This window comes from Zosterops lateralis, assembly GCF_965231275.1.
Source record: "Zosterops lateralis genome assembly, chromosome: 5".
NCBI classification, from domain to species: Eukaryota; Metazoa; Chordata; class Aves; order Passeriformes; family Zosteropidae; genus Zosterops; species Zosterops lateralis.
This window is the reverse complement of record NC_139766.1, coordinates 22,569,184-22,595,448: the sequence shown is the minus strand read 5'-3', so window position 1 is coordinate 22,595,448 and position 26,265 is coordinate 22,569,184. Positions and strand designations below refer to the sequence as shown.

At 39.4% G+C, this 26,265-nt stretch overlaps 1 protein-coding gene across 1 annotated transcript in view; it reads right to left on the bottom strand.

The window, feature by feature from the left end:
- The window catches only part of NWD2 (NACHT and WD repeat domain containing 2), a gene marked incomplete at its 5' end in the record, with an annotated part of 50,784 nt that extends 26,077 nt beyond the window's left edge, over positions 1-24,707 (bottom strand). Inside the window, 3 exons of the mRNA XM_083862163.1 lie at positions 199-315; positions 5,470-5,558; positions 24,557-24,707. Of these exons, the coding sequence (XP_083718289.1) occupies positions 199-315; positions 5,470-5,558; positions 24,557-24,707 (357 nt within the window). The remainder of the gene's footprint in view (positions 1-198; positions 316-5,469; positions 5,559-24,556) is intronic.
- Positions 24,708-26,265: the final 1,558 nt, after the last annotated feature.

Genomic DNA, 26,265 nt, shown 5'->3' with positions numbered 1-26,265 from the left:
CTTTCCTATCCACTAATACTGAGTAATCACTGTTAATCTACAGAGCTGAATCAGGAAATAGTTGCATAGCAAATGCACAGCAATGAACATCAAATATTTTAGAAAGAAGAAAATCAGACATTTGTTACTGAATTATGCATATTAGGATAGGTAACATTGTGTTTTTCTTGTAAAGTAAAATGTTATTTTTATACCCACAACAAAACATGGACCTGCAGAACTTTTCAGGCAATCTTCAAGCAGCTTCATGCGAGTCTTTTGCAGCTCAGGACTGTCCCATTCGTCTGCTTCAACTCCCCAGTATAAGTCTATGACCTGGAAAACAGTATGCAGTATAGTTACTTATCATATGCCCTTTCTATAATTTAAATTAAAAATTAGCTTTGCCAACATGCTGTGCACTAAGCTTTGCTCTTCAGTGCAGTAAAAAGCAATGAGGTCTACATTCAGTCCTTACACAGACTGCCAGGGTGTCTTCATACAAATGAGAATTCCACCCTCTTACTTGCCCTCCCAGATAGTCTTTCCTGGGACTGTCTCTCATTTCATAGTCATATGGAGATTAGCATGACAAGATCTTGATTTGACTTCTTTTAGGCTTTTATTTGCTAGTAGATTGCATATAATGGATTGTTGCAGCAGCCCTCTTTGTCAGGGGACAGAAGTGAGCCAAGAAACAGACTTCTTGTTTATCACAGCATGAAAAGGGTCCTGCTTTATTCCCCTTTACAGCTCAGCCATCCTGATTCCAACTACTCACTGACTCTGGTGCAGCAAGCTCCTGCTGTAGGTTTCCCTTGCAGCCTCTGACTGCTGGTTATTTCCTGCTAAACTGTGACTGCAGGGATTAGTTTACAGACTCTGAATGCAGCTTTTACCCAGCTAGACTGTGACTGGAGACCCAGACTGACCTCATAGCAGTGATTCTCTCCCCCCAGCATCCTTCTTCTTCATGGTTCCCCTCACCAACTAACCCTCTCCCTTTTATCACAATTATCTTTACTGGATACAGTTGTGACTCATCAGGGTGAGGCTGTATTGGGTGATTAACACAGCTGTTACTTCTTAGGGACGAGGTCACCTGTATTCCCTTCTCCTAGAATGGATAGCTAAGAATAATGACAAAAGAATTGAAAAAAAACCCAACCTGGCTCCATGAAAATTAATGGGAATCTCACTGTGAATCACAGTCAAGACTATGACTCGACACCCAGTGTAACACTTATCCACAGGATATAAACTCATCCTTTGCACATGGCTCAGAAGAAAGAATAGAGATGGTTTTACATCATCATACTTCCTTCGTTAGGTGATATCTGTACTTTGGAAGCAGAGACTGTAGAGATATGCGGTGGCAGAGAGTTTGCTGTCCAGCCTTTTATATTTAGCTACAGACTCAGTTTTATGACCCTAATTAGTTGCAAACAAACTCCTGGAAGAAACTATTCAGATTACACTTATTTGAACAAATTATGTGATAACCTATGATTTCACTATACTAAAAGGCTGATTTTAACTAAAAGGCTGAATTCTTACAGTGGGAAATCAAATTTTAAAGGACAGTGATCCTATGAATGAATTACTTTTGGAGCAAAACTTATGGTAGAGGCTACTACTCTCTCATTTACTACTGATTCTTACAATCTTGTATGTAAGTTTAACAGAAAAGAAGTCCAAATGGATTTCTCCAACCAATACCAAGGTTTAAGACCAAATCCTAAAGCTATTTATGCCCATGTGTAATTGCACTACCAATAGTCTCATTGATTATTTTTGCCTTAAAAGTTTGTGACTCATATCAGTGTTTGCTGGAACAGGCACATTGTTAGTAAACATGACAGGTAGTGCTCTGTGTGACTCATGATGAGTGAAAAAACCCAGGTATGGAATGCATTAAATGTAAATAAAGATACTGAGTGTATTTTCTTGGCAGTGTAAGTGTAGCTTACACAGCTAAGAAAATTCACTCAGCACCTTTATTTTTTACAGAAATTCTGTTGCAAAATGTTGCTGGAACATGCATTTTATGCTGTACAAAACTGCACTTCAAATAACCTTCCTATTTCCCTCACTTGCACAGATTTATTTTGTGTCCTTTCTCTTTTAGCATCATTAGGAGAAAGTGTTCCCTTCTTTCACTCTACTTTCTGTTATTTATTAATACAACTTTATTATCACACTTCACATTGTATTCATCTGTCTGATTACTTTCATGATGTGTGATAAAGCTTAAATATTCTCATTGTAAAATCCTTCAAATACAGACCTTAGCATACAGTAAAAAATGTTTTAATTACTTGTTGAATGAATTTATTGTGCTGCTGAGGTTCTTCTGAAATGTGAAAGCAATTTCTATTTTAATTAACTGTTCAGAAATCACATTAATTCTGTAAATGTGAAGAGGAAACTCCCTGGAGTACCAGATAATCCTAGGGGCTCAGTGGCTGTTTGTTATGGGGTAACAGTTTTGGTGCATAGCATCTCAACATGATACAATTTTGTCCTGCAAGAGTAAATATTTTAAGGAACAAACCTCTGAAGACACCAAGAACTTCAAAGAAAAGTCTCAGAAGTTGCTCACTATGCTAACTAAAATGAATTGGATTTACAAAATTTAAGAAATGGAACAAGGAGACGATTATATCTGATTTTGAAGCATCTTTATACTTGTTTGGAAAAACTGTGTGACGAACATTCAAACTTTCAGTAAGGCTGCCAAGGTCATATGACAAGTAGTGCCCTCTGCAAGAGCTCCTTACCCACAGTGACCTGACACTGGTCTAGTTCAATTCCACACTAGTCACCTCACAAGAGACTTTTCATTCATAATTCAGTGTTTCCTTTTGCTTACTTTAGCTTTTGTCCTACCAATCCTACAGTTTCACAAATTCTGCTTTGGAGATAAAATGATTTTGTTTTTATGACTTCCAAGATCTTAAAAAAGAACTAAAAATTTAATAATGTAAGATTCTAATTTCCTTCCAGCATATATATCCTGTTGAAAATTATTTGAAACAGTCCATTGTTTTGAAGAAGAAAAGTGGACACTGCTAATTAACTATGTTCAGTTATCCTCACAAAATTTTCAATTACAACTATCTTCTTTAACCTCTCCATCCTCTCCTGTAAAAGTACTGTATTTCAGGTCAAAACCACCATGTGCTCTAGAAGTCTTTTTCTCAGCTTATTTGCTTTCTTAGCCAATAAGTGCATTTTTATCTGAAATATTTTCTGATACAATGAAAAAAAAAAGGCCATCAAGCTAACAAATTCATAGTGTGATTGAATGTAGTCAGTTCTGCTTCCACTCATATGCTTCCACTCTTATGTTCAGTAACAGCTCCCACCAGATGGATGACACCTCACAGATCTCATGCTTTGCAACAACTGAAATAATTTTGAGTGCAGCCAGGTGACTCAGTGAAACTTGGAATAATGCATGTACTCAAATGCTTTTCATTTGGGTCATGATTTATTAGGTAGAAGATGCCCTGAATAATTTTGTAATAGTTACATGTGAGGTAGCTCTTCTCTGGTCAGTAGAAGATTACATATCAGGATGAAAAGTTATGTGCTCTGCTCTGTACAGAGAAACAGAAATTTACCCATTATCTGAAAATTACGTAATACTTTCACCTCACTAAAAACCGTAGTCTTGATTTTGCATGCTAACCTAAGAAATCTAGTGTATCAGGATTGAAGTAAGGAAAAAAAAGGTCTTGCTAAAGTCTGCCTCAGAGTCTCTTTAAAAAGGCTTTACTACATTTCCTTAGTTATTTTTGTACATTTTCCTACTTTGCCTCCACAGAAATGTGATAGCTTTCTTGCAGTTTTCTGAACTATGTCAGTAGAGCTGTCTTTCAAACCTCCTATCACATAAAAATGGTCTTGATGTTGAAACTATATAATAAAATAATTTGCTTCCATGAATATCAACTAGAGTAAACTTAATTATTTCTGCCCTAGAGACTACATTGCAATCTGTTTGAAGAAAGACAAGTGTCCTCTCACAAAGAATTCAGTGGATTATGATCTACTTGGAAGAGACATTTTCCTCACCAAGATGTCTCCTCAAAGGTAATAGAAATAAGGCTTTGATATTTTTGATGAATATCACATAGTAGTAATACAAGAAAAATATTATTTAAATATCTTTTACTATTCTTTTTTTGTACCACTGCAGCTGGGACTTCCCAATAGCTGATGAGCTAGGACCTTCAGATGAAATTCTTTTATAGTCATAATCAAAAATCACTGGAATTTACCACCATGCAGATTCAGCAACTCCACTGTGACTCAGGGAATTAAAACCAAATATCCTAATTTAAGAACTTGTTATTTTGATTAAAAACCAGCTGCATGTGCATCAAGAATGATACATTGGGAGGAACAGGATGCTGTATAAAAGGCATTAGCTGTTTCCAACTAAGCTACACTCTGGAGAGATGAATTTTTGGGGTCACTAAGTATGCAAGGAAAACTTTTGGATGCAGGATTTTTGGAACACTGAACAACATTTTTACAACATCAAAAGCTGTATTTGTTTCTCTTAGCAGAAAAATGGTTCCAGGCCTGTTGACATATAAGGGGCTGTGAATTAGGACATACCTGATTTAAAGTACCAGTAACTTTAACAGTGATGCCAAAACCACCTGTTTGAAATCAAATACAACTCTTTTTTATTACGGACTGGCTCTTGCCAAAGATGTGTATGAGTCTATGTCTCTCATAACACAAAGGGAAACATGAACTTAAGCAATGGGAATGCTACAGCTGACATTAAAGAAAGCAAATTCCATAGTATATGATCACAATAAAAATGCACCATGTTCAATTAATTTTGGTAATCAATTTTGGTATTCACCTGGTTAAATTATTTTCCACATTACATTGGAAATCCAGAATTTGCATTCAGAATTTACCTCAAATCTGCATGTAAAATAATTTAAGTAATCAAAGCCTGAGACAGCTAGGCCTGTTTAGCTTTAGCCCAGAGAAGACACAAACGAGAAGGTATTTTATCCAAGCATACAAATAACCAAAGGTGGGTGTCAAGAGGAAGTAGCCAAGCTCTTCTTAGTGCCAAGCAATAGGACAAGAGGCAAGGGGCAGAAACTGGTGCACAGCAAGTTCCACCTAAATATGAGGAATAACTTCTTTACTGTGAGGGTGACAGTGCACTGGAACAGACTGGCCAGAGAGGGTGTGGAGTCCACTTCTCTGGAGATATTCAAAATGTATTTGGATGCAATCCTATGCAACCTGCTCCAGGTGAACCTGCTTTAGCAGGGGGAATGGACTAGATGACCTCCAGTGGTCTCTTCCAACCCCAACAATTTTGCATAAGATTCTGTGAAATAAAGCTTTTGTCATTTTCTGTTTTACCAATGATATTTAAAAATGTTATCTGTTCTAAATAGAACTAACTTCAAGAAAAAGTAATGCAAGCTTCAACATAACAAAACCTACCTGAAATTCCAGGCCATAGTTTTCTCTGCAGAATTCTCTCAGTTTAGGATACACATGTTCTCTTAGGGCCCTCCTTTCTGCTATTGTATCTGTGTTGTGGAAAAAGATGCTATTAACAATATTTATATAAACTCTTATTTTAGTCACGGATACAGATTTTTCACTTGAAAATGAGCCCTTAACCCACACAGAGCACTAATAAAAATCAAGTGCTGGGATCTAATCCCCAAATCGTATGTTGTACAAACACACAAAGTGTTACTGTGTGTAACAATATATGTAAAATCACATAAATGTTTTTGTATGTGTCAAAATTATGCTTCATACACATTTTAATGTGTTGCAGCATATTACAATTCAGTGGAGCTGAATTCCTTTTGTAATTCAGAAGTCAGAATTTCTTTATTGTTTTGACTTCTATTTAGCTTCCAGACAGCTGAATTTTACAAATAAGAAACACCATGGAAAAAAGAGATATACCAAAGACAAAAGAGATCTCAATACCTAGAAACAAATCAGTAACATGAACTAACAATATTGTCTCAAATGTATCACTTTCTTCACCATCTTCAATCTAATGGTATCTTAAAACCATTATTTATCATTAATAGCATTATCTATCTTTTGTCCAGGTGATTCCTCCTATACACCAAATACTCAGCTCTGATACCATGTTATTCTTACCATGCAGAATGACACGTTTTGGTAATGAAGTACAATATGGCAATGACACCAAAATTATTATTAAGTTCAGTACATCCAAGTTAATCTGAACACATTTATATAAAACATACCACTTGCACATACAGTCAAGTATGAAGTAAATTTGGTTAGTAGTGAAATCTTATGTAGATAATAAATTTTATTCTCTTTCACAACACTGTGATATGTGATGGATTTTGCTATGTTGTAACTGAGTTAAGACCACACAGAGATAGCACTGTTGCTAAGTTATTTCTAAAAATAGAACATAACTGTTGTAAAACACTAGCTCTGGCTGCCATGTGATGATAAATGAAGTGTTAACTTATGAATGATGGAAAACATTACTGCAGGTAATGCATTATTTGTGTAACTGCACCGCAACAATGGATTACAACTGATTTGATGGTTCCCATATTGTTGCCAATAAGAGACATATATGCAAATCTAACAATGCTTTAGAGCCACAGCTGATATACCTGAGTCAGATGTCTGTTCATAGAATCATGGTCACCGACTTACAATGTTTTTTACCTAAAAAAATCTAAGAGTGTGAAATCTATAACCTAAATTATTACACCTCAGTAATAATATACTTCTCACTATTTAAGCATATCTTTGAAATATTACACATATGTGTGGTATAATTACCACTTATTTTCATGAACAGAAAGCAATCCAGAAACATCCAGGGAATTATTTCTACTGAAATCTTCATCAAGGTAAAAAAAGTCTATATCAAAAAGCTCAAAAGTACAGTCAGGTCTAATTCAATTTATCTGAATCACCACAGCTCTTCCTCCAGAGAATTTTGCTGTGGAAAAAAGTCAGAGACACTTTCAGAAAACATCCCCTCTAAGTGGAAAAATGTAATATAATGTATTTATGCTTTAATGTTTTAAAATACAGTATGTTTACGTGTTCTGACAAAGGTTAAAGTCCTTGCTACGTCACAGGCTTTCCATTTGACTGTCCACATGCCATGCAAGGCAAGATCCTAAATCTAAAGTGTAGAGCTCTTATATACCCAATCTGATCACTTAATAAGAGACCCTCCTCTGGGCTATATTTGGATGAGTGTAGCCTCAGTTTCTCTCGGGCCGTCATTACACTCCTCTCCCTGACACTTAAGAGGCTGCACCAGGAGTGTTGTGCCCAGATCTGAGCATCCCAAATCAGGAGGATGGGGAGGAAACTGCAGAGGCTACTGAGATAGAGGTCAAAAGCACATGGCCTACACAGAGAGGGAGATGGATCTGGGCATATTTAGTCCAGCAAAAAGTGTAAGAGGGAGACAATGCAGCCTACAATAATTACTTCTAAGGCATTTAAAAGATGAGAGAGTCAAGCTCTTCATGCCAGAGAATCCAACAGAGACAACAATAACATATTACATCTTGGAATCTTGAAGTTTCATTACATGGAACTTCAGGTTGGACACAAGAAGCTCCTCCATCCTGGAGCTCTTCAAGACTCAAAGAAGTTCATGGTTGACCAAGCTTCTGTCGACAGCACTTCAGGAGGGAGGTCAGCCGGAGTGACCTGACCTGAGTACTCCCTGCAACTTGCTATGATCCTCAGGAGAAATTGCAGGTTTGGCTTAGTTATCCAGGCTGCTTGTACACTGCTTGTACACTGCCTGGGAAGACTTTTGCTCCTGTCTGGGCTAGTGGGAACAAAACTGTAGAGTAAGACAGCTGGTGCCAAGGATCCAGTGTCCATGCCGTATGTTCTTCAAGGCACTTTACTTTACACTGAGCAACCCTCAATCCTCACAAACAGTTGGAATACATTTGGTGAGATCCTCGAGTTATCATCCTGTTTTTATCAAAAAGGAATCCAATTCATGCACACCAAGACCCCCCTATGATGTGAGTCAAAGTATATTAGATAATGATGATCAAGAGATTCACTTCACTTCCAGATCTTGCTCAATACAGACACATCCTACAAATATTTAGGAATAGAGTGAAAAAAACAGCACTCTCAGCTCAGAGCTGCCTGTATTAGTACATAAAAGAGATAGATGAATTGCTCCCCCCTTAGGATCCACAGTCATTAATTTTCTCTCATACTTTAGTGTCTAAGTCATCCTTTCCTTGCAGAATGTAGTACACAGCTAACAAGGCTAATTAGTCAGAGGGCTGCACAATGCCAACACAGCAATATTATTTTGGCTCCAAAGCAATGGTGTTGATGTACCTTGTGATGAAAGCTAAATGTGTAGTTTGCTTTATTTGAAATACTTTGGTTTTTTACCTTCACAGTAACTGAGACCCTTAGATCAGTCAGTAATAGAACATTATATATTCTATTTTCTTTGCCTTAAGATAGGTTAACTTTGGCGTAAGTTCATGAAAACATAGAGAATCATATCTTCATGATCAAGTAGAATAAACTCTGTTGAAAACTGACTTACTACTCAGTTACCAAGCCAAAATGATTCTTGCCTTTTTAAATGAAACCAAATCATGACTACAGCTTGGTTATTAAAGAAGCAACCATCAACAGATATTGCTTGCAATTACTTAAGCATGACAACAGACAGAATGGTCTTACTAGGGATATAAAATAGGCTAAGTTGCAGGAAAAACAACAAAAAGGAATTATTGGAAAGGAGCAGAATTTAAGAATAAATATAATTAAATGATATATGGGAAATATTTTGCCTGATGTTTACAACAGATAAAACCACGTTCTCCTACTTTTTGTTTATGCCCTTAGGACTTATACCACAGAGCCCTGCTGGCTCTAGTTTTAGAACATGGTGCTGTTCCCTGCAGCTTAACGTGTAGAGTCTTGTTCAGAAAATGAAACAACACACTGCAGGAGTAGTGCTACTTTGTAATATCTTAAAAATGAAATAGATAAAAAACTCCTTCAACTAGAACTGTGGTCTGGATAAGACACTTGGCATATCCATTATGTATTTTTTTCCTACCTCTGTATCTAATTGGTATTTGAGTCTGGTGCTTATATTAATTAATTTTAAGAATTCCTGTATTTTAAATAAGCTTTGAAACTTTAAAGAAATAGTAGTGTATATAGCTAAGATGAACTCTGGTAATTAGTATGGATGGCAGATAAGCTAGTTTAATTAAACATAATCTAACTTGATTTAAAGTGACGGCAAATCTGTGAAGCTGGCAGTTCTTAGTAACGTCACACAGGCAAATTCCACCTTCCAGGCTGCTGCTGCAGATGAAGAGATTAACTAAATTACATTCTTCTAGCAGCCAAAATGAGACAGCAGTTGTGAGATGAGCTTTCTACACCTCTTAATGTTAATTCTGATACTCAGAAATACAAATAATAGTTCACAATAAACTGTGGGAATGAAACTACATCTGAAAAAACTTAAGAAAAAAACTTTAAAAAAAACCCACCCTAAACTTGTCTCCAGTATTTAAACAAACCCAAACCCACAAGACAGTGACTTGCTCAGTGCACATCTTCAATACAAGAGCCATCTCTTGCAGATGGCTGCCTCCTAAACCATTCCATAACCACATTGTCCTGATCACCCCTACACTTTGAAGTGACTGAGAATGTCACTTCACCCTCCTTCTCCTTGTGCTCCCCAGGGTAATCCTGAGGACTGAACTGAACTAGTCACATATCCTTTTACATCTTTTCTCCTCTCCAATAAACACAATTGTTTGTGTGCAGTGTGATTCCTGAAGGCTTGTACCTCAGTCAAATCACTGCCAGTTTTCATTAGAGTACGCCAAGGTGCTGCTTCTCAGCGTGAACTATTCCCATGCCAAAGTCTGACCTTCAAACACAAGCTGTTCTGCTATTAAAGTAACTTATTTTATTTTTAATACAGCAAGTATGTTTTTCACTCTTGTGGTAGTAAATAGATGATGTGTATTTAAAAAGAGTTGGCAAACATTAATCTCTGGGACAAAATAAGTCATTGAACCTGTTGAAGAAAATTTCAAAATGCATATGCAAGTGAACAGAAACAGTTAACATGGGTCTGATGGAAACTGCCCATTTCCAAGCACCAGTTGTTCTGTCCTAAGACCAAATAGTTTTATCTTCTTGCTGGTGCTGTACTGGTCTGAGTTCAGCCACAGTGATGTGAATGGCTGTCTTCATGTATGTGGGTTGCAGTCATCTACTCAGTCAAGGCTTGATGCAGCTGAATGAGGAGACTGCTGAACCCCATTCTCCCATCATATATTGCAAAGGAGGTGCCAATGCAGGGACAATGAGCCCCACTCCACCATGCTCAAAGGGGGCAGTACACTCAAATTGACAACCTGTTCATGGAAAAGTAACCTATGAGTAACTGTACCCATGCATGATGCAAGCTAAGGCCCGCAAGCAGAGGAAAATCCTAAGCAGGGAGGGTGTTTGCCTTGCCACTCTTTGACTGACAGAGGAACATTGCAATTCCCAGCTTGAGAGAGTCAGCGGGAAAATTGTTGACTGACATAAGTTGAGGCAGACAGCTGAACCTGGAAGAATCTAGGCAGGGAAAAAAAAAAGAAAGAAAAAAGCTGCTCTTGCAGCTGTTCAAGGCACCACAGAAATAAATGTCATATGGGGTCACAGAGCTGTCCACAGGTGTTATCTCCAGGCAGTCACCCAAGAAAGAGCAGCTCCCTGTACACATGGAAGAAACAATTTCTGTATCACTGCCTCCATTCTTAGTGTTCTCGTGCTTCACAGTGGGTCAGGACAGACTTGCTGGAGGTTTTCACCTCATGGCTTTCAGCCCACTTCTCTGCTGCCATAGTCTCCTGCCCAATTCACACTGTTACGTTTATTAACACCTAATGTTGGAGTCTCTTGTGTGACTATGGAAGCCCTGGATGACTAGTGTACTTCTGATCTAGTCCTGGAATACATGTCCACTAAGACACCCAGCGAAAGTTTTCTGAATGCTTAGAATTGATAGAAGGGTAGAACAGATTCTTGCCATAGGATTTTTTTTTTAATGCACTGCAATAATAAAAAAAAAATGTGGCATTTTATAACTGTTGTCTATTAACTGCAGTGAGAATTTCTGCACTTTAGTTATCTAAGGTTAAAAATTACTTTGCAGAAGTGCCAAGAAAGAAGTAGCTTCCAAGCCTCTTAATGCTGGTACGTTCTTGACTCATATGACTGTTCAACTGAATTACTCCTTTCAAATTGCCCTTTTCACTGATAATGCATGACAGCATTGTGTATTACCTGTGCTACTAAAAACTTCAAATACTAGGAGGTAACATGTCCCTAAATATTGTGGAAAACTTGTCTCTGAAAATAATACTATAATAATAAGTAATTTTCATTTCTATAGTGCCTTTCATCTCAGAGCATTTTGCAAGCATTAAGTGAGTTTGAATCACATAGCAGGTAAGAGAGGAGAAAAAAAGACTTGAGCCCCCTACTAGCCTTGCCTTCCTAGAAAATGCATGCTGTTGTAATTTTTTCCCTTGGAGTTTCTGTGAGGAGACAGCATTAGAATAGACATCCAAAGCATCCCAAGATTATGTAGACCAGGAATGGGAACAGATTGGTCTGGGTAAATTCTCCTAGCGTCCCTTCCCCAAACAACAATGCCAGCCTTGAGGTCTCTACTGGCTCTCTGGAAAGCAAGTAAGAAACTGGACAGATTGAAGACCATTCATTAATTCAAAACTAAACCCCACAACTAACTAACCATCAAATAGATTCTGATTAGCAAAACACTGCAACATTACTGTGATGTAACACGGCTGCGTGTCCTCACTCCACCTGATGGTTGGAGCTCTCTCACAAGATGTGCATGAAATCTGTGTGACTCAACCTTCTCAGTTCTTAAAAAAAAAATAAATACAAGACTGGACTAAGCATTTCAGCCCAAAGGAATGTCTGCTTGTCATGAAAGTCAGAAGAAATAATGAAAAATAACATTAAGATGGTAAGCAATTCTGAAATGTGTCTCTCAAGCAGGAAGAAATGATAGGACGTGATTAGAAATTTGTGATCTACACCAGAACACTTAAACACACTTTCAAAACAAAAGACCTAACTAGTCAGGATTCAAAACATAGGGTGTAATTATAAGCCTAAAACTTCTAGTTGCAGCAATTACCTGTTCTTTTTAGGCCCAAATCAAACAATACCTGATTTTAAATGAAGCATAGTTTTCTCTGAAATGTTCCATGTTATCAGTTCAGTAAAATGACAAATGTAAAAATCCCCACATGTACCGTAAGTGAACATATGCAATATGCATTTTTTAAAATTATGTTTTTAAAATTATAATGACCAGACTTCAGTGTCATTTTATAAAATACCCTGCATCTTGACTAATAATATGCTTAACCACTGCCACCTATTGGTTTAACAATAACACCCAATTAAAAAAAAAAAAAAAAAAAAAAAAAAAAAAAAAAAAAAAAAAAGATTTGGCTACAGAACTTAGGGAAAATATCAGTAATAAACTGATATAACAGAAGGGGAAAAGTGGTTCCTATATCTAAATATCAAGATTCAAATTTTCATTATTCACACAATTGTCTTCCCAATTTGAAACAAGTGTTGGTTTCTGACAGTTCTATTTTGTGCGCAGCATGCTTGCATGAAACAAATTTGGAATTGGATACAGAAGTTGGTGAAGTTAATGGAAAGATCTGCTAATCTCAGCAAATTTTAAATGAAGTTTTACACTTGGCATGTCTTGAAAGCCTGTATCTTTTGATACCTTACTCACTTCTGCAGAGTCTGCATGAAATCTCTCAATCCATAAATAAATCAACCAGTAAATAAACAGTACATACTCTTGTGTCACTCTAGTGGAGATGATATGGGTGAGGACTCTGAAGCAGAATTTTATCTCGGAACATGTCCTAATTAACTAACCTCACATTACCTCTTGGGAACACAGCAACCTTATACATAGATGTCCTTAAATAAAATAAGAAGAGTTAGGTTAACCTGGAATCCTTTCCCAAGCCTGCATATTATCCCTGGACTGCTGCTTGGGTGCACAGGTGTCCTTGCGTCCCGACTGTGATTTGTGGCAAACATGGAACTGCAAACACATCTGCACACAAATGCACAAACAGCAGGAGCTTCAGCTACACCACAGGTTGAAGGCAGAGCCTCTACAGGGGGAGAGCTTTTTGCATGCTGAAAACTGCAAGTGGAAGCATTCAAGAAAGTCTAATTCTTTCATTTAATAAAGCAAGTTGGGAAAAGCTCCTGAAAACCTGACAATTTGCAAACTATTATTGTCATACAATTAAATGATGTGACAGGAGAAACTGAAGATGCAACACATTTAGAAACACCAAAATTAAGTCTGAAAATTATCTCTGCAGAACACCAAAGTTTATGAAAAATAAGCACTGGAAAACAAGGCCTGTTAGGACAAAAAATTGCTATTATCAAAACTAATGTGAAAGAAAAGCTTCTTATGAAATCTAAAGGAGTCTGAATGAGTTCTGGAAAAACAAATAACAGAGGATAGAAATAAGGGCCAGTGCATAACAAAGTTATGGGCAGAAGTCTCATTGATTCATTGAGAAATGTCAACTCACACTTCAAAAAATTATGGAATTTCCCAGAAAGCAAAAAAAAAAGGCTTGCAACACTGGAAAATGCTTTTAACAGTTAAGTTATGTGTACTGCAATAGCTTTGCTACTTTTTTTCTCACATAACTTGACCAAAGAGAGTGTGTTACTAAGGCACTTAGGGTAATGAGGCTGTGGCAGTCAATAAAGCAAAGGGATGTCACAGACATTCTTCCTCATAATTGTAGGTTCAGGTGCTGGAAGAGAATGAAGTAGTATGTTGTAGGCTTTGAGAAAGCATAGAGCAGAGCCCTAAAAAATCACAAGAAAGCCAGTCTCATAAAAGCACACACTTACTTCACAGTACAGTCTGGTACAGGACCATCAAATACACCTCATTCTGAAGATAATTCCAATAAACACCCCTATGTGACTTTGCATCTGGCAGTACTGCAAAACAATGGAAGAGCTCTGCAAGCACTGTTGGCTCCCGAGTAAAGTTGCCCTTCCCGTATCTAAATTTTCTACTTTAGGTGCAGAAGTCATGGAGTTCCAATCCAGCATGCATTCTTCCTTAAACTTGATGCAATACAGCCACAGTTTGGGTCACTACAAAACTGGTGAGGTCGGTTGAGCCAACTAGAAAAGCACGACTGATAAACGTAGCCTTCTGTGTGGGCTTCAAGTGAAAGATGTAAAGACTGCTATGCCGGAAGATGAAAAAGTCTCAAACCTGACACTTTTGGGTGTACAGAAGCACCCACATAAGAATATGAGTTGCTGCTTGCTATCAGTGCAGTAGGTTTGCATCACTACAGTAGGAGTTTTCTTTGCAACAGATGTTTTTTTCTTGATGCTAAATGGAGAGGATTAAATAACATCACTGAGCAGTCAGAATAGTTCACGGCTGTTGCAGAAACTGTTATCAAAGATGAGTAAATGAAATGACAACCCCAGCAAAGGAGAGCAGCTGCAAGAGGGCATTAAGCCCAGGACAATGGGACTACATGAGGGAGGGATGCCAGAAACTCAACTACAGCTTGCCTGAAGAAGAGGATCTCAAATGATTTTAAAGGACTACTTCACTTACTGACAGCCAATTTCAACCTAGGTATTAACATCCACTTGCAGGCTCTATTTTTAAACTGAGAATTCCAGGTAGGGTCTGCACTGAAACTCATTGAACATGGCCAAATAATTTACAAAGCTGGCTCATTTTAATGGATTATGTAATGTCTGAGAGGCAAACAGTGATTGACATGTAATGGAAGAGTGATTTATTAGACCTTGCTCTCCCTACCCTTCCAATTCTAATGATTCATCTAAGCATTATTTTTAGTGAAGATTATATAATCCAGTCAAAAAGGCCATTTTTATTAATTCTAAAATGTATCCGTTTTTATCAGTCAATTATCCTTCTGATACCTTGATTTTCCTAGCTATTAGTTTCTTGCTCTAGCTTTTATTAATTCCTTCTGCTTGCTAACCACATTGTGTTGATTATATATAAAGGTAACAGTAAATTTGCAGTTTAACCATCTTGAGGAGTTAGTAATTGAAAAAGGACAACACATGTTCTAGTCATTTCAAGAAGCAGCTGTAGTTGAAACAAGTAACTTTAATTTCTCACAAATACCTTATACAAGTATGATACAGAAAACAATATTTAAAGAAAACTTCCAAATGGCATACCAATTTAATTAATCAGTGACTGAACTACAGAATGTTTCCCAGATTAGCACTTAAAAATTACTTTAGCCATCCTCCCCAACTCTTCGTTCTTATTTTCCTGATAATAATACCCAATGAGTTATAATTACCTTTAAATGAGGATAAAGACCTTCTGTGATGCTATGGTCTCAATAGCAGTGTAGAAACTGACTGAAAGGGTGGATTTGACTTTATTTCCATTTCTTGCACTGCCAGACACTATCAACTTTTCTCAGTGCCTGCAAAGGTATTTGCCCCTTTGCCACAAAAAAGAGAAAAAATAATCTTTTATCTGCCACACCTACACACAGTTAAAGCAACTGAATATATAACTGGAGATTTTGTTTGAAACTATTTTAAATTTACATAATGACTGGAAGGAGCTGATTGTGGCATTACCATTGGAACAATATATTAGCAATAGAATTACTTAATAGAATTATATAATATTATACATGGTTGACTATAGAAAGTGTAAAATAGAACATTTTAAATTAAAACAGGTAGAGAATAAAGAGATTATTTGCATTTTAATCTCTGTTTTCTTAAAAAAGGGAGGAATAAATTATGAACTATGTTTTCTACAGATCTTCCATCCTCTTTTGAAAAGTATTCTTAATTCATTGACAGACATTAAACAAATGAGGCCAACAAGTCACCATGTCAATAAGAGAAATCCCATAAATGAGACTCCTCCTCCCAATATATAAATAAGCCACCAAAGCAAAAGCTGTAATATAAGCCATAACACTATAGACACATTTTTGGGAATTTTATTGACTTATGAGTTTATTTTGTGTCTGTGTGCTGCTTGTTAGCATGACCATGGTGCTACTGAATGCCTACCACTGCAGTATGCTGTACAGTCTGCTTTCCTGTGTATTTTCTTAACTGATTTGGAGACAGGTCATGAAGAGTGAGATAATCTGTCAGGAATGGCACAGGTGCGTTTGCTCCTGCTTCAGACAGGAGGACAGATCTGAAAGCTTCCAGAGGTCCCTTGCAGGCCCTGTAATCTGTGATCTGCACAACAAAATGACTGATGACATAGCTGTCTAAGGTCCCCTGGACCTCTGTTACAGCCACACATACCTGCTTTAGATGGCATGTCATGAAAGTCAGTGGCATAACTTTGCTCACCCCAGATGGCTTAGTTCTTTATAATCCCAGGTCAGAAATGACTTGCATTTCAAAGTAAATCATGATCCAAATTTTGCTGCTGTTCTCCTTTCATCTTAATGTTTTGTAAAACATTACTAGTTAAAGACTAAATAAGAATTTCACAAATAACATTGCTATGTATCATACATATACTATAATAACTATCCCAACACCTGTTTCAGTTTGGAAATTCATAAAGCCTAGATAAGACTGTGAAGGTACTCAATTTCTAGTAGGGCGAAATGGTCTCTGTTAATAAATATTTACAAGGGTTTAATCATACCACAGAGGAGTGTTACTATCCTGAAGACTGCAGCTCTGCCACCCCAGGAAATGCAGGCTGAACAAGAGTATTTGACAGGCTCTTGACAGTTTGAAATCTGACCTGTTTAGCTATTTGATCAGTCCCAATGATTGATACATACAACAGCATGAGTTTGGATTAAGTGCGGAAGTCCTCTATTTGCTAGTCTTTCCAGTTTCTGGCAGGAAGTGTATTTTGAACACTGATCAATCTAGTCTCTAAAGGTGACTTTTTTCTCTAGATGCATATTCTGCACAAGAATGACTGTAGCTACTCAGGCCTAAGAATCTGTCCAGCACAGTGTCCTGTCTTCAACAGAGGGCAGTAACAGGTGATAGAGGGAGTTTAAGACGAGGTCAAAGAGAGATGGAGCCATTTAATTATGGTGGTGATGAGGTGGCTGACAAAAGTTGCATTTGGTACATGTTCTCCTTACCAGCACAGCAGCATGCACAGGGCACACATGGCACATTGTTTTCAGCCACCTGTGATTTAGTCCTACTCCTCATTTTGACTACAGATTTTTAAAGTAAAAACTCTCTGATACTAACCCTGTATTAGTAAGAGTAGTGTCAGGCCCTATTTTAGAGAAGCACTCACACAACCATGATTTAACTGCGTTCTCTAATTCTATCTATTATTATCCTTCTTTAATTAAAATTCCAGTAAAGGGATAAAGTAGTTTTCTTGAACAGTGCTGCCTGTATTAAAATCTGCCAGATTTCTTTTTAATCCATGCACATGACTATTTATGATAGTATATTTATATCTGCCACCTTCAATGTATTAAAACCTTAAATTACTGTAGGTGGGTACTACTAATGTGTTATTACTGCAGCCTGAAAGGATATCACATCACGAAATACTCTTTCAGCTGCAAAACTCAAAGAAATTTCATTTGTTTTAGATGAGAAAATTACCACTTGGGCACTGCCCTCATATCTTGAATTAGAAGTTTAGTAACTCCTTGAATTTTTCTTTATGTGACATATATTTTAAAATTCTCCAAACAAAACTTTAAGTCTAATGTAGGATTTTCTCTTGCGTGTTCACAAATCTGTGGACACATGCCCACACAGTCACGTATGCAAGTTTCTTAAGAGGAATTATTTTGCTGCATAAGCTTAGAGATAGTATGCCAAGTTACGCAGCTATGTACCTTTTGTACTATGCTGCTCTTATGTGATTACACAAATCCCACCACAGAATGCACGTGGCCTTCTCGAAACACAGCCTTGGAAATCCTCTTCAGCTTGCTGCCCATCAGACTGTTGCTCAGCTGAGAGGTCATCCCACTGCCCTTCAGCAGGCAGAAAGGAAGTTCCCCTCTCTTCATCAGGGAAGGCATTGGGACGCTACCTGCTTGGTGCTGTCTCTCATTTAAAGGTCTCATACCTTGCTGAGGGAGCAATTCACAATAAGGACACAATTCGACACCACTGCTGTTCATCATCTAATACATTATTTGAGAAATTAATATCATATGGAATTTGCACACTTGTTTCATTGTTTCTCACTGTACTTCGAAACTGTGTCAAGGGTCCAGAAGCTCCCCTTCATCACTGAAAGAAAAGCACTGTCCCCAAGAATGAGGTATGGTCTAAAATGCAAATACATCTGAATAAATAAAGCAACATTTGCCAAGTTAGAAAGCAGAAAGAAAAAAAACCCCTGTAGGTTCTGCTTCGTTTTAATATTATTTCTTCAACACTATGAAAAGCAATCATAGTCCTCTGTAATAATGTGACTAGCATTCAACAAAATCTAGGCAGCTCTTCAGTATTGCTAGAAATACAACCTTGAGTAATTCCCTTTCAACATAGTCAGTTCTCACAAGAGAACTGAGCACTACAGCAAGTTTGAATATAGTCTTTGACAGTGTGACTTGAGTGTCACACATCCATTTATCATCCTACGCAGTTTAGAGTATTTTATATAATTTATGTATATGTGTGCATAAGTACAGACAACTACAGATACACAAAATTACAGAAAATTACTATTTTAGTATTTTTAATATTAAAAATAATGGACATGTGGTCAGAAATTTTATGCAGATAGTGTAAATACCTAATCCATTTGAAGCTGATAAATCAAGGTGTTGCTACCAGGAAGATGACTGAGTTTCAGGTAATTTTTGCGTATTTCTAGACATCAAGAAGCCACAAATCCTTGCTTGCTCTTTTACTAAAATGCCCCCACTCAACACCTCTTGATAATAGTATTGTTATACAGTATTGTCAAATGCACGTCCTACCTTTTGAGTACATGATTGAAAATTTTGTTCAAAATTAGACAAAGGTTCTCAGTGTTGCCATTTGTATACTTGGTACATTTAGAGCAAATCCTTAGCTTGATCCACAGGCTATGTAAGCAGATAACACACATGAAGAACAGGACACGAAGAGAAGTTCTTTTCATACAGATTGTCAGATTATTTCAGTTTTTTGAGTTTATCTGTGTGCAAGAATAACAGGAACAAAGGCTTGAGAATCTACTTAGCAAAAAACCATGTTCTAGTGGTTGGTCCTGCCTTGCAAAAAAAGTTAAAGCTTACATAAGACTTGGTGATACAGTCTCAAAGAAAGATCTTGCTTTTTGCTGAACCACACCAACAATGAAATTGTTTCATAGCACAAGAGAAAAGAGAAAAGGGAAAATTATACATAGAAGCAGAAGTACTTAAAATGGCAGGTTTCTTTCCTACTTAATAAGCTGTTGCTGTCTCTAATCTCTGAAAGAAGGAGGACCTCCTGAAATAAGACATATTTCAAGTCAAGGTTCACACTAAACCTGGGTACTTGAATGATTTTTCTCCCCCGGACTCTGAGATACTTTATCTCTAAAACCTCTGAACTTTTCTTTTCCCCAAGTGGTAGCTTGGTTTTTGACTCTTAAACACTAGAGTGATGTGCGTCACACAAAACCATAAATAGGTACAAAATTAGGTAACCAGAACTAACATTTAGCACAAAAAAGTCCTGGAGTTATTTGTCTCCACATCTCCGCAACACCTCCTTTGCAATTTCATACACTCGAACATCTGTGGTTTTCTTTAGCTAAGGAATAAATTCCACTCAGATTATATAAAATTGTCTTTATAAAAAGATCTTCATGTAATGTATCCAAGTAGGGACACCATATGGTATTTTGGGACTGGTCAGAATGGACCATCATTAACTAAGCATTATTCTGCATTTTGAACATCTTTCCACTTGAACATTTCCTCAACTATATTTTCCTTAAGGAAAACAATATTTAATGTAAAAATAATATAACAGATCTCAAACATGCTAAGAATGCCAGATTATGCCTTTCTGTTATCACATATGGCAATAACTTTGCAATTAAAGGAATCATAGTTCTTCATCTGTTTCATCTACCACCATGTTCTAAACTACAAATTCACATGACTTTTTTTCTTTTGCATATATGTCAACATAGATAAAAACACGTAATTCCTGCAAAGTAGCCTACAACAACAGGTCAAAATAAAAGCATTGGTAAGACCTGTTTCTGTAGTCATTATTTAATTCTTCTCTAGTCAACAAAACAAACTGCTGGTAGCAATTTTGCTTTACGTATCATAAGAATTTATTTGACATTGAATACTTACTTCACTAGAATTGAGTGTTTTTCAAATTAATACAATGTTCTGGATGATGCATGTCAATGGAAATAAACTAAGGTGAAAAACTGGATAATAAATCAAGAAAACTCAAAGTCATTCAATAGCATAAGACAAGGAAACCTCACTCCAGCAACTCATGGGGAAGCTGGTGAAGTTTCAGCTGTACAGGTTGGTTTATACTGTGCTTGTAGAATGGAATCATTAAAGTGGTGGTAATATCAGTAGTATCTTCTAATAGAATAAGATTTTAATTTTATATTTCTGCATGTATACATAGGACTTCATAGTTAAGATTGTTAATCATGTCAAAACTAGTAGTTGGTTTAATAGTTTTAAAAAATGGTACTAGAGGCACAGAAACCATGAGTAATTAAATAGGGCTTGTTTAAGGCTTGTTCATGATCTGAACCAAGTTGGTTGTTTGTAAAACAGAGGGTATTAATAGGCTAAAAAGAAACTAAAAACTATTAACTGTCAAAATCCAGTAACAGCAATCCATTGCTGGAACCTAGGGAGTATGCAAGGGTGGTGCTCAGAGGAGAGTGCAGTATGTAGCTGAAAGAATGGCTGGGAAAAGGATCATCCCTACCAAGTTAAGTGCTAGATGCAACCCTATTTACACTTCGAAGTAAGGCTGGCTAACACCACCTGTGTCAGGACACACTTAGGCTCTATATAAAGGTATTATCATCCTGTCTGCAGTGGAACCACCTGTGTGTAGGATTTGGCTTTATAAACGTCCCTCGTCAGTGCATTCATTTGTTTCTACTGATTACTAAGGCATCTTCACAACTAAAACTCCAAGAGCTCAGAGTAAAAAAAGTATCCATGTCTTAACTAATTGAAGCAATAACAAGACTTTAAGTCAAACTAGCAAGGGGCTGATTTCTCCACTTTGAGAAGAACCAGTAAGATTTAAAATGTTCAGAGTTTTGACTGCTTGTTCCAATTCAGTGGATTTCATTTTCAAGACAAATTCCTAACTCTGTTTTAGGCACCAGTTTCAATGAGAGGTCATAATATTTCCTTATACCACCATATAACTTCTTGAAACAGCCAACTTTGGAACTCATATAATTTTCTGTTTGAAGTAGTGACAAGAATCATTGGAACCTATGTCCTGGACTTATATAGGGCTGACATCACAGTTCCACGTAATGGAACCACGTGGGAGTTTATACCTGTTGTTTTTCACATTAACTGTATTAATAGCAGGCATCTACACAGACACTAATGAGTAGCAGAGAAACTGTCATTAACTGACTTGCTGTTAACAGTTCACAGATTTCTACATGGAACAGTAAAGCACTTGTTACAATCAGGCAAATGTGACTTACTTTTCTTATCACTCTGAAGTAATGAAAATATCTTGAGAAAACCAAAACCAATAAAAATCTTCACCCTCTCTTAGCCAAAATGCCCATTTAAATGCATATTCAAAATATTGCTGATTGCTTATATCTACTGAAATGTGAAAACAGATTTCTTTGTATTCAAATGATAGAGCAACTTCCATGTTTCTAAAGATATGGTTATTTTCAGTGATATGAAGATGGATTAATTGATATCAACAACTTGAGCAAGACAACACTAACTACTAGTGGAAAATTCAGTTTAATTTATCTACAAAATTTCCTCTAGAAAAGCCTAAAAAATGAAGCATTCTTGTTCTTACTATCCATACTGTCTCCACTTATTCTTTTTAGGGACTTCAAGTTAAGAAATTTTTCAAATAATCACTTGCCTAGTTGCATAATAAAAACATAATGTATTTCAGTCATACCAAAGTATGTTTATAAAGAACAGACCAAACACTGATTACCAGAGTTCTCCCCTACACACCTACTAAATATAACTCAAGAAAACATCTTTCAGGATCGTACACTTTCAGTGGTAGATAATTTTTTTCTTGTGACTCCTAGCAGGATTAATCCCTATGCTTTTCTGACCACAGTCCAAGTCTAACTGTGAATCTGGGGGCTCAATGCCCTTTTCAGGAATGCTCTGCATCAAGAAGAATGGGTACAAACTGTAGTGATATGCTGAAAATTAACAAGAGAGGCCTTAGTCATGCAAATGCAAATTGCAGTTGGGGGCTTGAATGTATTAAAAGGTTTACTGAGTAGGAATACTTCAACCTTTTCATCCAGAATTTTTGTACCCTGAACTTTTTCATGTGTTTTACCAACAACAGTTCCATTTCAAGGTACTTTACTAGATGATATCTAAACCCCATTATAGGCTAATCTCTTGTTTATCCACGTTTCCTTTTTCAAAACTCACATTTAGTCAGTAATACTTCAACAACAGCGCTGTCACCAACAAATAGTAATGGTTGTTTCTTGTCATTGAGAGTCCTTAAATGTTCCTAAAGAGAACCTGTAACCACTCTGAAATTTTGGTCTCCTACTATCATTTTTAAAAGTGGGAGCAATGTCACGGATAAAATATTTGACATGATGAGTGTTAATCATTGTGACCATGTGAGACTACAAGAAAGATAATTGTAAACAATCCTAAAATGTTGGAATTGTTTTCTTTCAGTGCTGGGATTTTTTTAAAGCTGGTATTTTCAAATTACAATTCCAGGGTAAAATCCTGGAAATGGATATATATGGCTTTAAGTCTCAACTTTTAGAACCAGTTTAGTGGGTTTTCTATTTTAGCAAATATTCAGCTAACATACCAAGCTCCCCTAAATGCCATTCACATCAAATGCAGAGGCTTTAGCAGCTTCCCAGCTAAGGCAAAGCTGGCAGAAATCCATTTCTAATGAGTAACATATCTTCTAAAAATCTACAGTAATTTTCTTTCAGAGCCAAATAGATTTTTTCAACTATTTTAATATCTTTTCTTGCTTAGATTGCAGCAATAAACAGCAAACATCTTCATGCCCTCCTTAAAGAATGTCATCTTTTTAAACAAAGAAGGATGTTGAATATGAGAGCTGAGAGCTTCCTTGTGTTGAAAGCAAGTAAGAAGTCCTGGAAGTGTGGGAATTCTTCAAAGCAGCACTATGCCCAGTTTTTTTTTTTTTTTTTTTTTGCTTGTGAGCACTATTTCTCATACTCCCGTAAGTATTTGTGCCAAGACAATTTTCACTTCAAAGTTCAAACTATTCTGTCGTTTCAGGCATGATTTTCAGATCTCCCATGTTTGCATAGAAGGTGACAGTATTGTTGAATTACAAGCGTTGGGGGGAAGGTGGTGGGTGGTGGTGTGAAAGATAATTGTGAATACAGTGGGCTCATTTTTTACAGACAAGTAACGTCATAAGTGTGAACGCTTAATTTATTATTTCCGTGCTTCAAGTGGGAATATGCTTCAGCAACTCCCATCTTACAAGTGGGAATGACACCTCCTGAATGTATGCAAATTCCTCGAATCAAAGGGTAATTTTAAAAATAGGCTTTAAACAGCAGGATGCCTAATTAATTCAGATACTGGGTATACGACCCCGACTTTATTAAGCTAAAACTGCAGGTTTCAAGGCATGCTTCCTTGGAATCAGAGTATAACCGGGATCAAAGGATCACCTTAGCTGTAACCTCAGCCGGCTAAGACCTGCTTTCCTTGTGCTATGAAATCTATCGGAAACTCTTATTAACCAGACCCCCCAGGCGGGCTCTTCATACATCCCCCACTGAAAACCCTCCCGTCCGCCGGGAGGCAGGCCGTGTCTGCAGACCCCCGTGTGCCCTGCGGCTCCGACAGCGCAAAAATCACAGGATGCCCCGCGCCCCTGTGCCTTTCAGGCGTGTCATTTACGGACATAAAACTTACGGGCCGGAGTACACCGGTGCCTCCGAGCCCCCCTCCGAGCCCGTACACCCACCCCCGGCAAAGCCCGCCCCACAGCCCCGCGGCCGCCTCGCCCCGCGCCCCACACCCCACACCCCACACCGCCCGGCCCGGCGCCCCAGACCGCGCCCTGCAGAGGGGCCCTGGCCGCGCCCTGCAGAGGGGCACAGCCGGTCCCGGCCCCGAGCGGGGCTGCCCGGCAGCAGCGGGCGCGGAGCGGGGCCGGGGAGCGGCGCGGGCGGCAGGGGGAGCTGCGGGGCGGGCGCGGCGGCCGCGGTTACCTTCGGGGTTGGCGCTGATGAAGACGCGGACGCTCCTGCCGCTCGGCACCAGGTGGGACGGCAGCGCAGAGAGGTTTCCGGAGAACGCCGCCCGCCGCAGCGCCGCGTCCCGCGGGCAGGGCGGCCTGCCCCCCGCCCCGGCCGGCCACATCCCGCGGGGCCGGCCGCCGGCTCACAGCGGCCCCCGGAGCGCCGCGGCGGCGCCGGCAGCTCCCGCCACCGGCCGAAGGGCAGCGGCCATACGGACCCTCGGGCTGCCCGGGGCCCTCCGCGGCGTTGGTGCGGCCGGGGCTGTGGCCGCCGCCCGGCGCTGGAGCGGGGCAGCGAGGAGAGGACGCGCCGGCCGCTCCCCTGCGGCGGCCCGCGGACAGGAGGGCGAGGGCGGAAAAGTTTGCGGCGGAGCGGGGCCGGGCGCGGCGGGGACTGCGGCGGCAGGCGGACCCCGGGCACGGCCCGGCCGAGCGCCGGCACCGCGGAGAGCGGCGGGAGCGCGGACTGGCCGCCGGGTCCCTCTGGTTCCCCTCCGCCGCCGAGGGCTTGCGGTGTCCAAAGCGGGGACGCCTCCGGTGGGGCTGACGGCGCCTTCGCTCCTCCGAGCGTGTCACGGCTCCGGGATCGGATTTTTATAGGAAAACTGCTGCCGGCTCATCCTTTGGGCTCGGAAGAGTTCAGAGCCCTTCTTGTGTTCCGTAATCTCCCGCACAGGAGTCCCACCTGCTCAGATACAAAAGAGAGATGCTCTCGCTGCTTTTTTCTTTCCTTTGTTTTTAATCAGTTATTTATTTATCGGAATAAATGAAAAGCTGCGGTTTGAAGAATGAAAGAGACAGGAAGCAGCGAGAGGCGCCGCCGGCGGGATGCGCTCCCTTTGCAGCAGTCAGTGGCGGGGCGTCCCGTTGGGCAGCGCCGATGAAATATTCAGGAGGGCGGCGGGGTCCGGGGGCGGGCGGGGGCGGCGGGCCGGTCCCCGCTGGAGGGCGGCGGCGGTGCGGGGCGGTGCGGGGCGGTGCGGAGCCGAGCGGTGCGGCGGCCCCAGCCCCTGCGGGCGGCGGGCCCTGGGCGAGCCGCGGAGTTTAGAAACCTCCCTGGGAGGGGCGGGCAGGCAGGGACACGGCAGCACGGCGGAGAGGAGGGGCCGGGGGGGGCAGGGCCGGGGTGGGCACGGGGCTGCAGACAGCCTGATGGGTCTGTTGGCCGTGAGACTCCCTTCTGGGGAGGGGGATGGAGACTTCGACACAGGGGTTTGTCACTCTGCAGGTGTTTGTCCGTGTTTGAAAGGCTGGAGACAAAAGTCTTTAACGCGGGTGGTATTTATACATTTTATGTGCTGTAACTGATACAAAACTGATTTGTGCGTTTCCAGATATATGATACAGTATTTACAATGTGTACGAAACAATCTTACTGTGTTTCAAAACGCCGTACTGCAGGGCTGTGCTCGGTTGCGTTCCTCCCTGCGCTGCCCTGCTCCAGCCGGACGAGCTGCCCGCGGTGGCAGCAGCAGGGCAGCCTGAGCTGCCTTTCGCGGAGGCAATGCTGCTAAAGTAGGCGACAGCAAACTGCTCAGCTCTGTTTAAGAAACGAAGGTGACAGCCAGATGGGTTCCTTAAGTACTGATGAGCAGATCTGTTAAAAAAAATAAATCACGATTTCTTAAAAAATACAGCTTATGCAGAGTTGCATCCCGTATGTACTTGCATGTGAGTATA